The sequence below is a fragment of the Boleophthalmus pectinirostris genome, unplaced genomic scaffold (genome assembly GCF_026225935.1).
Source record: "Boleophthalmus pectinirostris isolate CB_2022bp ecotype Guang Dong unplaced genomic scaffold, ASM2622593v1 HiC_scaffold_17, whole genome shotgun sequence".
Classification (NCBI taxonomy): domain Eukaryota; kingdom Metazoa; phylum Chordata; class Actinopteri; order Gobiiformes; family Gobiidae; genus Boleophthalmus; species Boleophthalmus pectinirostris.
The window spans coordinates 14,334,107-14,347,619 of NW_026571115.1; the positions used below are offsets into that span (position 1 = coordinate 14,334,107).

General features: G+C 35.8%; 1 protein-coding gene across 2 annotated transcripts; it reads right to left on the reverse strand.

Moving 5' to 3' along the window:
• Positions 1–87: 87 nt before the first annotated feature.
• On the reverse strand, positions 88–13,454 carry mlx (MAX dimerization protein MLX). Of its 2 annotated transcripts, none has more exons than XM_020932377.2 (8): positions 13,366–13,454; positions 6,147–6,183; positions 5,968–6,057; positions 3,698–3,807; positions 3,514–3,616; positions 3,303–3,402; positions 2,137–2,338; positions 88–937 (listed from the first exon to the last, which is right to left on the reverse strand). In XM_020932377.2, exons 1-8 carry the CDS (start codon positions 13,438–13,440, stop codon positions 881–883), a joined length of 774 nt encoding a protein of 257 aa, XP_020788036.2. In that variant the 5' UTR covers positions 13,441–13,454; the 3' UTR covers positions 88–880. The 2 variants fall into 2 exon arrangements, with proteins under 2 accessions (XP_020788036.2, XP_020788029.2); XM_020932370.2 differs by having other exon boundaries at positions 6,147–6,186.
• Positions 13,455–13,513: the final 59 nt, after the last annotated feature.

Consider the following 13,513-nt stretch of genomic DNA (forward strand, 5'->3'; position numbering starts at 1 on the left):
GCCGATACCTTTGGAATGTAGATGTGACAAAGAGGAAGTAAAACTGTAATACTAAAACTGTAATTAGGGCAAAAAAGAGAAGCAGGCTTTTGGTTTGTATAAAACATGTATTTGAATAATTAGGGCAGTTCCAGTGATCAAGGCCACAAGTAGCTTATAAAGTAAAACTTTGGATAAACCCCACAGTGTCTTTCACCCACTCTCAGCTGAACAATAGTGAATAACTCAATGCATAAGGCTTTGTCATGATCTCAAGTGAATGACCTCAACTCAAAACAAGATTAAAGTAATGGTGTGGAGTACCTGTATGGTACGGTGAACTACAAATAAAATTAAGACAATGGGAGGTCAAGTGACGCCATCGCTCTACTTCTGGGTCCAATGGAAATCCCAAGATCATACACTACTATATTTTAAACACAAAATATACAGCATGGAGTTTTTACACATTAAATATGTATACTAAAATGATCAATGTCCAAAATAAAATACTATTAATCATTTTGATAATAAAAATATAACCAGAAACTTAATTTCTTTTCGATTCAGAGGAAAGCGAACATTCTTATTTGGACCTGAACAAGCTGTGATGACGTCACACTGAACTACTCCATCTTAACTGGCACAACTGAAAACATACAGCAATGACATCTCTTGAACTTGGATCTGAAGATTACAATACTGTAGAATACAAACAATAAAAAGCAACATGAGAATATGCCCATGTGGTGGGTTGAGGTATTGCAGCCTGGGTCACGGCTAAGCTGCAGTGAATGAATAATACTAAAGGTGTAACCCAAGGTCGGTAAAGGCTTTCATCCTGTCCCAAAAGGCCAGAGAAAGTACAAAGTCCGAGTGGAAAAGTTCACAGTGCACTGGATCAATAAAGCTGTCCGTTAAGCTGCCGAAGAACGCCAACCACAAACTCCCTCAGAGTCTGACAACAAAAATACAACATTAATACATTAGTTAAAGGATATTAGGTTGCATAAAACAATCTTTTTCAAATAAATTATTTTTTGATTGATCGCTAAATAATTAAAATCAACAATTGACTAATTTAGACCCAGATGAAGCTAAAGTATTGATCTGTATATGTAGGTGAAATACAATAGATTACACCATTAATATATTTTAGTCTGATAAAAAGGATATTGGGTTGCATGCAACAATATTTTTTATAATAGATTATTTTTCCAGTTTATCAATATCTAATTTGAACTCAACATTTGACAAATTTTGACCCAGATGAAGTTAGCTTCAGTATGCAGTCATCTGTATACTTAAATGAGCTACTATACATGATAACATTTATACATTTTAGTTTGACAAAAGGGATATTGGGTTGCATCTAACCATATTTCTCAAATATATTGTTTTTTATTTAATTGCAACATTTTCCCAAATTTGACCCAGATGAAGCTAAAGTGATGATCTATATACTTACAGGCTACATACAAAAGACTTCCTCAAAAACATTCAAATACATGTTTTCTGTGCCACTTTCATGTAATTACTGTTTTGTCTGAGTCATGAAACCACTTTTCTCAGCACATGGCATGTTTTGGAGCCTGTGTATTGTACAGATAACAAATATATGAGTAAACTAATTATTTAAAGGGTAAAATACGCTAACAGATATAGAGAATATTTACAAAATAATTACATTGCACAATGAAAATCATGAAAAGTAGTCCCATTTTGATTTAATAATGCAATTTCATTTCATTTTTCATTCTGCACTGTTCTCTCTAATGTAATGTCTCTCTCTCTCTCTTTTTAATTTTATGATTATTTATGTTTTGATTTATTTGTATTGTGATTTTAATGGATTTCTTATTCTGTAAAGCACTTTGAATTACTTTGTGTAAGAATTGTGCTATAGAAATAAATTTGCCTTGCCTTGCCAACTCTCTTGACTGTAAAACGCCTTTTTTCTAATGTGCTGTATAAATTGTTGGATTTGCAGGTTTACGAAGAATGAAAAGTGTTTATCAAAGAGTGGAAGAAAAGAAAGAGACAGGTAACGTATTGACAATGATGTAAAGTGCCTTTTGTCATGTCTTATTTTAAAAATCAGTCAGTCAAGATTATTCCCATTAACCACTGTGGCCCTGTTTTCTGGTCTGTACTCACTTGGGGCTTGCAGTGCTCCTCGATCCAGCTGAACACACAGGCCGACAGCTCCTGGAAGCTGTTGACAGACACTGAGCTGCTGAACGACTGGAAAAGACAGTCCATGATGTTCTGAAAGATGTTAAACTTCACTTGGTCCGACACTTGATCCTGCCCCTGCTGAGGGTTGTTCTGGTGGGCCTTCACTATGTGCTCGTAATTCCTGTTAAAACAAAGATTATCGAAAAAGGTTAAAATGGTAGCCCAAGACTTAAAGGTGCACTATGTAACTTTTTGGTTGGGGGTTTGTCACATGCTTGTTTCTGTAGGTATGTCATTACTCTGCTTGGAATGTTCCACAGTATGACATTAAACAGCTCTGCCTTACGTTTATAAGGCTGTGAGCTGGGTTGCCTCTCCACAAAACTGACCCATAACTTGGTCTGGTTTAATCTCCATGAAAATAGAAAGGTTTAATGCCTGTGAAACATTGTAGACAAAGCAATAACATCTCTATGGAAAAAAGCTTTTGATGGACCCTGCACCAGAGAAGTTACACAGTGCACCTTTAATAAAAACTGATCACTTCGTCATTGATCACTGATTGATCATTAAGAACATCTCACATAAACACAGTTGTTTTGAGCTAAAATCAAACCGTATCAATGCTGTAAAATTGTGGTCATTAAAAATACAAACATCATCATTATAATACAGGGCCTAGTATTTTCTTCAGTGTTTTAACAAATCTCTTACTGCACTGAACAATCGCTATAAGCAAACCTATACTTAAGCATCATAAGCAGAGGGCCCCACATCCACAAGGGGGCCCCCACAGCTGAGTTTGTAACCTGTAACTGCAGCTATTTAGTTTTCAACTGATAGCCAACTTAACAACACCTGTCTATTTGATAAAGAATTATTTATAATGTATTGAATATGTATATTTATTTATTTATTTTGCAAGTTCAACAGATTGACACATGAAAGGGGAGCTGCTAAGGAATAGCTCTATTGTAGTCTGGTAAACACTATTTTGCAGCTGGACCATACAAAGCTAGAAATGACTTTGCCACTTTACAATTGGGTCAGAGCACTTGCAAAACAGTCCCTACACCTCATTTTCCCTACTTGCACAACCCTAACCTAACTTTATCAGACTAGCTAAGTTATCTTTTCCATCTTACGTTTTCATAATCTTTAGCGCCATGACTTCTTTTCTGAGCAGTGACACTTCCTCCTCCTGCTTCTTCTTTTCTTTGTGGAGAAAATGGATGTAGTCAATCGCTGTGAAGGACCAGACATAAAGAAATGAGTCAGCGGTGCCCCCACACAATCACACAAATCACCCCTGTTTGAACACAAAAGGTTGATGCTTTAAATACACTAAACTCTTACTTTTCTGCAGTATTGTGGCTTTGCTGATTTTCTGTGCTCCCACTGCAAATTCAGACTGCTGCTGACAGGTGGGCACTATGGACTGCAGATCATCATAGCCTTTCTATTGTTAAAAGCACACTGTATTAGTCATATACAATAGAAAAGAGGAGTTATAAATATCTGTATAGTACAATAGACTCACCTTTATAGCATCTCTTCTCTTCTGTTCAGCTTGTGTGTGCGCTTGTCTCCGCCGATCTTTGTACGAGTCCTTATAAGAAGTCTCATGTCTGTAGTCACTGTCTTCATCATCTACAAAACAAACAAAAGAATAATTTAAACATGAAATAATATTACACATTATACTAATAATAATGATAATGCATTGGATTTTTAGCACATTTCAAGAGACCAAAAGCAATATACAGTGCATATTCATTCACAACATTGCTTTTTTTGTGTTGTAACCACATCTGCCCTGGGCAGGGATACTCATTGCGCTGCTCGCAAGGCACAAGCGGCTCACTCAGCTTTAACTGGTGGCTCGCAAGCTGATACAAAAAAATAGTAACATTGCCAATATTTTTTTTTTCCAAATGTGCAAGAGAAACATATAGTGAACACTGCAACACAAACATCTGCATAACACTAAGTATAAATCAAGAATTAATGGTGTTTCCTACAGGAGGCACCGTGACACCAGCAACCAGTGATGCGCGGGTCCATGTACTAATGACCCGTACCCGATCACAAATTGTAAAAAAGAATGATTTTTATGACGGACAGAATAGCGAAAAAAAAAGATAATGTAGAGCGAGTTAATACGAACATTTTAAGACCAAAGATGAGGTTCACTGCAGCAGGTACAGAGAGGGACGACAAGATCCCAATGTAAGGCAATTAGAGCCAGGGTCAGAAGAAGCCGGAAGAGCCTCCTGGCAAACTTCCTATTCAGCACGTGGCGACTAGCGCGTTAGCTATATACGGTCTAGCTCACGTACCTGACCGAGGTTTTCAACTAACCCACCCACAACTCCCACTGCAAAAAAAAAAAATTTAATATTGAACACGAGTCGCATTTTAAAAAAGTAGTCTATGCTCTTGATTAACATCATCTAAATAAAGTGATCAACATAAATAAAGTGAGTGAAATAAAATGTTAAATGAAGAGCTGCGCTAGCACATGTAACATTTCTGAAAACATGAAGATCTTCAACGCACAGAACAGACTCACCATTAGCAGACATTAACATGTCAGAGAAAGATCCCACATCCCACTGAGACATATCACAGAAACAATTCACATCCCACTGATCCATATCCATTAGGCCGACAGAAGCTGACACATCAGCTCACATAGAAAGAGCTGTTTTTTCCCCAGGTTTATAGTTTATGCAAATGAGCCATACGGTTTTAAGTTTAGTTTCTGTAAAAATGCATGTGCGCAAAGCTGCATTAAACATATTATAATCTCAAATGGGCTGACATTGCTCCATTGTGGTTATGGTTTATATGTTGTAAAGTTGAGTTTATTTATGCAGATTAGTAATAGTAATGACATAATTTTAAGATTAAAAACGTTAAAGATTAATTGAAAATCGATTGTTAATTCTCCCGACGATCGATTAAGAAAATTCACTATTTACTATCTATGAAGAAAGTGAAGGCATGCCAGCTACCGTTCATCCTAGAATTAAGGTAAATATGGTTTTAACTGGAAATGTATAGGATGTTTTTTTGTGTTGTTTTGTTTTGTTTAATGGGATGTCCAATTTATATGTAGAAATGCACATTTGCAAAAGTGACCTGGTATGTTGGCGTATGTTGGGTATAAGTGGCTCTGCTCTTGATTTTGCTCTTCCAATGTGGCTCTTGTGAAAAAAATAGTATCACTGGCCCCAGGGACAGACTGACAAGCAAGGCTGCCAAGCTGCGCCATTGGGCCCTCCAACCACCACCATCACCCACTCACACACCACATTCATATTAGGCAAGTGGTTAAAGGTCTTGCCTAAGGACAGGCCCGGCCCTGCTTAGCTTCCGAGATCTGAGTTCAAGCATTGACAAGCAGGTACAGCCAATTAAATTACAATAATGTTCACTTATTGTTGTTAATGTGTTTAATATTTCCTATTTTCCTATTTGGGTTGTTATTGAAAGTATGGGAAAGATGACTGTATTGTGATTTGCACTATTAAATATCATCAAAACATTAAAATAAAATAAAAGTGACTACCACCTTACAAGCAACAGACATAAAACTGTAAACCCATTAACAAGAATCATCCACTCCCTGAGACATAAGGCTTACATTTAAAACATCAAGTTAAGCTTGTTATTGAGAAAATCTTTTTCAGTTGTAAAATAATTTGAACAGTATTAATACAGTATAATGTATAACTAACATATTATTGCAATGCAAGCCACCCAACAGTAAAAATACAGGCCATAACTAATTAATGCATAATCTACCTGTATTTGGTACTGAGGAGGCACTTGTGGAGCCGATGCTGTTGGCCCTGGATACGACTGGATCCTTTCTCACCGTTTCAGCAAAGAAACCTAAAAAAACAAAAAACAAAAATCACATTAACAAAGTTTAAGTAAAAATAATAATAAATATTTTGCTTTAAAATAGTGTATAAACTTACTGTGGTCAAACCCTCCATCACTGAAGGCACCGTCAGTCTGCTGAGCCATCACCGGAGCCAGAGGAGAAAGAGAGCAGAAAAAGACTGAGACAAGCGATAACAAGAGAAAGTGTGCTGCCCTAAATTCAGTGACAAAAGAACGATAACCTGCAGCCTGACCAAGCTGCCCCCTACTGAGCCCTGCCCTCAATCCCCCCATCCAAACACAGCACCTGTGAATTAGCCTGTAATCACAGATATGTCGCCCTTTATCCATAAAACTACACTGTGTGGGTTGTAATGGGCACAACGGATCTATTGTAAACAAAGTGAGATTTTAAGAAGACTCATTTTCATAAATACAGTTAAATCTAGATATTGACAGAAATGCATATCTCTAATGTTATTATGATATTTAGAGATGGGAAGAATGTTTTTTTTTTTTTAGTGACAGAATACCTGCATTAAATATATATTTGTAACATAACATAACATACATTATTCTATCAAGGTACTGTATTCTTCTGAATACTTTTACAATGAATTTACAGCAAGGTGCATTACAGTGTAAAAACACAACATGAGATTAAAACTAGTGCTGTCATGCGATAAAAAAAATTGAGAGATTAATTAATTATGATCTGTAATTAATTAATCTAATTAATCTCATTTTAATCTCACCTAAAAATTGCTGAGAAAAGCCTTCAATTTGAGGTATTTTCATTTAAATTCATTATTACATTATTGTGGCAGATCAAAAGACTGATATAGATTAAAAAAAAAGTGACTTTATAAAGTCATTTATTGTTTAACAAATCTCTCCAAATTGGCTGTTGAGCCCAAGTCTCCATGAATAAGAAACTGTTTGCTGTAAAGTAGCAAAGACGAGGAAATCTGAACATAATAACTTTTGTCTACTTAAAGACAATAAAAAGTCCAGTCTTTCCTTAACCATATTAAAAAATATTATTAATAGAGAAATGTTTTATATATGAGATCACTGGTTTTAGTCCTTGTTTTAGTCCTGGTTTAGACCTGCTTTAGTCCTAGTTTAGTCCTGGTGTTAGTTCTGGTTTAGTCCTGGTTTAGACCTGGTTTAGACCTGGTTTAGACCTGGTTTAGACCTGGTTTAGACCTGGTTTTAGTTCTGGTTTTAGTTCTGGTTTAGTCCTGGACTGGATTAGTCCTGGTTTTAGTCTTGGTGTTAGTTCTGGTTTAGAGGCGCACAGGAGGAAGCGCAGTTTACGCAGCGTACGCGAGAAAACACGATCCACACGCGGCGCACGGGAGCACGTCGGTGTCCGCGCAGTAACTACGGAAGGAAACGTGGTCCCCGCGTTCTGAGGTTAATGACGATGATGAAGGTGTGTGTTTGTTTGTGTTTGTGTGTGTTTGTGTGCGTGTCCCCTCATGTGGCAGGTCACTATAGGACAGTAGTGCAGACATCATGAGCCTATGCAGGTTGTTTTCACCAGTGACATTTAAGTTGTAGGCGATATTATATTTGTTATTTTCTTTTATATTTCACGTCGGGAGAATAATTTCCAAGACACGAATGCGTTTTTACCTGTGCACTGCTCACTCTGTTCTACTGGCTCTTCGACCTCGTCCATCGTGTGACTGACGCCGCCAACGTGAACATGACGTTTACATCGCTCTTACCGCGTGCGTTTTGTGCGGGTTTCCGGCAATGAGTGGAATTACCGAAATAAAAAAATGTATAAATGTGTTTTTTGTGTGTGTGTTTGTGTTGTTGTTGTCCCAACTACACATAAAAACAGGTTTTATAATAAAGCAACTCACATACAGAAACACTAAAGTTAGAGATTAAAAATTAGATTAACGCGATTAAAAAACATAACGCGCTAAATATGACTGTAATTAATTAATCGCAATTAACGTGATAATTTGACACCCCTAATTAAAACACTGTTATGTTTTTTGTTAAGTATTTATTTATTACTGATTACAGATTGAAAAATTGCATGGATAATATTTTAGCAATTTTGTTTTGGTTAATTAAACAAAAAAATAAACAATCACATTATCACCTTGTTTACACAGCAAGATTAGTTTTCTTTTTTTATTATTTTTGACTTAGCATAGTAACTATTGACATTTCATATTCTAATTTTGCTTATCACCAAAATAACACCATAGCGATATTATTGCTTAGCCTGGAATTTTCCACTGTATGGCATTAACCACGTTATCTTGCATTTAATCAATTACAGCCACACTACCAGTCAAAAGTTGGACACACCCTCATCCAATGTTTTTTTTTTTTTTTTTTTTTTATACTTTTACTACATTCTACATTTTAGATACATACAGAAGACATCAAATATATGAAGTAAGATATATGGAATTATTTAGCAAAGAAAAAAGTAAAATAATTATACTAAATATTTTTGACAAAGCAAAGGGGGATTTGCTTAAGGATTTTAATCTTTTTTTTATTTTTATTGGCAGAGTTATTTAACTTTATTTCTTTACTACATAATTGTATGTATCTTACTTCACTTCATATTGTTGATGTCTTTCATATGTATATAAAATGTACAAAGTAGGAAAAAAAACACATTTAATCAAATGGTGTGGCCAAACAATTGACTGGTAGGGTATATTACTCAAAAAATGGTACACAGTAAATTTCCCAGTGTAAAAAATAAATAGTAAAAGTTTTTTTTTTTTTTTTTTACTTTTACTCTTTAAGAGTATATATTAACAACAATCTTGCAAATGAAACATGGCAAGTGTCTGAAACTTTCTGTGTGTACAGTGCTGCTCTGAATATTCCGTTTTTTTGTCCTGACAGCCCAGCATGTCTTTGTTAACCAAAAACAATGGGAAAAACCTGTAATATCAATATGGGAAACAGGAAAAAATTGTATTTTAATAATTTTATTGTCCCCAATGCATCACCATTGTTCAGTGGGTGAGTCTCATTTTATTTAAAATTTGTTCATACTTTTTTATTTCTTTTTATTATTTTTTAAGTTTGGGGTTCCAGCAGTGACAGAAGGCGTACGTGTCTGCGACAGTTCTGGAACTGAGCTTGATGAGGATGTTTTTGAGGATGTGGTAAAGGATCCTCAAAGTGGTGTTCTGACCATCACGTATGATGGTCTTAACTCGCTGATAGCCTCAAAACACAATGTTTTTAAAGTGTGTTTTACTTTTCTTCTTACAAAGAGAATGTTGAGACTGTCGGTTCTCCTGGACTATGTGCTTCTACAACCAGCAGTTGTGACTGCTAGGACACAATCATCCTTCCTGTTAGTCCTGCTTCAAAGCTTCAGTGATTGGATGACGAGGATAAGCATGCATGACGTAAGTGAAGGTGTACAGCTTGAATACTGTACACACAGATTAGTATATGCTGTACATTTTGAAATGCTTGGTGGTAATACCAATTTTCTCTTTCCTTTTTATATAGTTGGTGAAAGACATTCTTTCCAAAAAGCCTGGGGGAGAAAGGTTAATGGAGTACAATTGAACTAAGGCTTTGGCAGATGACACCTGGAAAAAAATGGTGAACATTTTTGCTGCTGATAAAAATTAGTATGTTTTTACTTATTTATCTACAGCGTTTAATGTACAGTTAATTTATGGTATGGTATGGAATGGTACGGTAATTTATCTGTCTCATTTTGCAGTACATCTCCACCCAGACAAGTGAAAGAAAAATATGCCAAAGGGATTGGGAACTTGTTCCCCCATGTCTGGGACCCCTTCGCAGAAAATGGACATGTGAGTTATTTTTCAGTGTATTCCCCCTTTTTTTTCCTGATAGAAATTTTAGAGAATAAAAGTTTTTTTTTTTTTTTTTGTTACACCCAGGAGCATTATTATGATGGTAGAAGTGACAGTGACTACTTGGCCTGGAGGCTTAAATACAATACAAATTCAAACACCCAAAGCTCATCGTCGAAGCATGGTCCTGGACCCCCAGTTGTCAAGCAACATACTGTCACATTTTCCTCACTTCAAAGACGTCAAAGGACTGGTAATTACCAATTACAATGCCTTAAAAAATGCACATTCACCTGCAAATTCATGTAGGCCTGAACTATTCTGTTCTCTCAATGAAGATTGAACAAGATTTTGCTGATGTTTGGCGAGGATGTATCTGGCAAGTTTCTGGAGAAATGGCCAACAATGTTCAAAGAGAAGATAATCAAGCAATGTAGAAAGCTTCCCTCCACCATAGAGCTGGATGACCTCCTATTGGCTGCAGATCCTCCAGAGTATGATGGTGGTGGTGCTGACTTTGGTAAGTTATTAGCCAACTTTCCAAATTCTTTGTTAACATGCAAATGTCCTATGACAATTAAAACTCAATCCAAAACTAACATCTGTTCTTAAGTAAAGTAATTGTGTGTTTGTTTGTTTTGGTTTTAAGGCAGGGATAGTGACTTTGCTTCTGTTTTGCTACCTCTGCTGCATTTTGTTCCGCTCACTGCTCAAGGCCGTAATAAACTGGGGAAGATGTCAGCATCTCAAGCAGAAAAACATCTTGTGGTCTTCAATAAGGTGGGGATACTTTCTTGGTCAAATCATTGAAATTGATGTTTGATGTTTGTTTCTAATGTTAACCAGCATGCAGAGTTACCTCCACTTTATTTCTTATGTAAAGATCAATTTTATGCTATTATTTAAAAACTAATAATCTTGTCTTTGTTTTTTAGAGTGGCACAAGTATTGAAGAATATCTCGACACCATCACTTCAAGCACTCAGCCTTATCTCCTCTCTGTTGGCACTCAATGGAACAGGTTCAGCCAATCCTTGTCATCCCCTGTATGTCCAAATCTTTAAGTGCTTTTTATGAGTTGTTAAAGGCACAATTTGTGTTTGGCACATCATACCACACCATGTTGTACAACATGTACACATTCATTCAGACCACAATTTACAATATTGTTGTTGAGGTGAGGGAGTCCTCGTATTACAGAAATAAGAGCAAGGTTACTTCTTTAGTGTTTCTATGAAGTGCAGTGTTTGCTGGGCTGAGTTTGAGTTCAAATTTGCTTGTTAGTCATATTAAACTGTTCCATGGGTTTTTTCCAGAGACTACCCTTTGTCTTAGATGTGTTGAGACTGGATGTGGCCATGTTTTAGGTTAATTCTCTAGGTTTTAGAAAGCACTTAAATGCCAAGCACACTGACCATACTGCACTAGCTACTGAATTGGCTGATGCTGTCTGAGATGTTGGCATTCAAAGTCCTATTTTACGAACACAGACAATTGTGAGATTTAAGCCATCTTCTAATGCTGTTATCTCCTCATACATACCTGGAGTTCTGTTTTGTTTCATTCACAGATATTTGAGTAACTCTTTGTTCTTAGTCTGTCTACATCTCCAAAACTCAAAATGCTCTGTCCCATCTGATGTAATGAGGTGGTAGTTTTCAAGTTAACAGCTCCTTTAATCTTTAGTTCAATAGAGATTGGAAATTTCAGAGCTGAAATGATCCAAATGATTCTAGTGAAGGTGTATAGTGTTTAAAAACATAGTGGAGCACTTCATGTATTGCCACATGACATCACAAGTTGGAAGAAAGTGTCGTGAATAAAACACAACTCCAGGTATGTTGGAGGCACACAGAGAAGCCATTTCTGTGACACTGTCTATTTTGACCATCATTTCTATGCTTTTGAGATCCAATGGCATCCAGATAAAGTTATACAAGTGTTAACAGTGTACAAGATGTGTTACTATAAGCCATTTGTTCAGCTGAAATGTGGAACATTGGATTCATCCAAGTATGTTGTACCTTTATTGTCATTTTGAATCTTAGATCAATGTTTTATTTAAATTATGTTTTAAAATCAACATATTTACATTTATATTGGCAATTTGTGGTTTTATTTATCTAGTAGCAAATTTAAATTTACACTACTAAATTAGTGAAATTAACTCTTGCAAGAGTAAATATGATTAAATTTGACCCTTACAAAGAGTAATTTTTACTCTATGTAGTGTTATTAGAGTGATTTTTAATAACACATTTATGTGTCATTATTAGCACCACAACAGAGTAAAACACTACTTTTAGTACTATTAGTAGAGTAAATAATCTGCCAGAGTAAAATTCAGAAAACACTACAGTGTCATCATCTTACTCTATAGGGGTCATTTTGACACTGAATATTTTTACTCTGAAGCTAGAGTAAATCTTACTCTGTACAGATAAGAACAATATACACTCGGAAATAGAGTAAAATTTTATTCTTTAAGTGTTAATTCGACACTACAATTTACAGTGTAGGCTGTATTACTCAAAACCAGGCACTAGTACTTTTTACTGTGTGCAAGGTTGCATTTCCACAGATCTGACCTGTAACTTGACCTAGTGTCATCAGCTGCTAATGTTCACGGACCATGGAGATAGATAAGGAAATACTGTGGAACATTTTAGGCAACACAATAACGTATGGAGACAAGCAGCAAATAATGCATTTTAAACCAAAAAGTTACATTCTGCACCTTTAAGTGGACTCATATACAGTATATGTCAAGAGGTACAGCCATGAATAAGTCACTGTAAATCAACGTCTGTGTAATTACACATAAATGGGTCAAAATGAGACAAAAACATGTTTTCTCGGTCAAAACAATAAGAATAAAATGCTTTGTTTAGCCAGCAGTATCATAGCGATTTTTTTGTGTAAAAAGCAATTCCCATTACATTTATTTTTACCTCAAGGAAGTATCTAGCAAAACCTGATCTCTTTGTAACAATCAACTATCACGTTAAAACATGACAATTACTATTATACAAGAGCATATCATGACTCACAATGAACTTTTTACACTATAATTTATTTTGCAGAACAACCCACATGACAGATTGTTTCCTTATTTTGAAACATGTGATTCAATGTTGTAATATTGCACATGCACAGCTGATACACAGATTCAAATGCTTTCTAATAACACTACGAGACACGCTCAAAACTGATTGCAATTCACCGATATATGCACAAAGTTGTTGATTTTAAGCAACTGTGAACAAACTTTCCTTCTTTTATTACACACCGCCAGCCTTTCTCATCCGCACCTACCTAGCCCAATTTAGCTTTGGGGCTAACTAAGCTAAGGCTCCTTTGTTTTAGCGTAACTTTCAGACAACTGAAAAAAATAGCACTGACATTAATCCCCACTTTTTCCACATGTACGGATCGGCTTAACTAAAATACCAGTGTTGTTTCGCATTAACTTCACTTTACTTACTTTCCAGTGGTCTTCTGGCGACGTCGTAGGATCCGTCATCTTGCAAAATAAGACCTCTGCTGCCTTCACGGGCATGATGGAAACGTTACAACCAACTTTATAACTTAAAAACAAAAATTATACCTACTGCAACAAAAACAAATGTATC

Coding starts and splice junctions, on each gene's coding strand:
- mlx (XM_020932370.2), bottom strand. CDS start 13,440: ATGCCCGTGAAGGCAGCAGAGGTCTTATTTTGCAAGATGACGGATCCT. Junction 3,808..5,967: donor CTCCTCAGTACCAAATACAG/GTAGATTATGCA, acceptor TTTGTTTTGTAG/ATGATGAAGACAGTGACTAC. Junction 3,403..3,513: donor AGCCACAATACTGCAGAAAA/GTAAGAGTTTAG, acceptor GGTCCTTCACAG/CGATTGACTACATCCATTTT.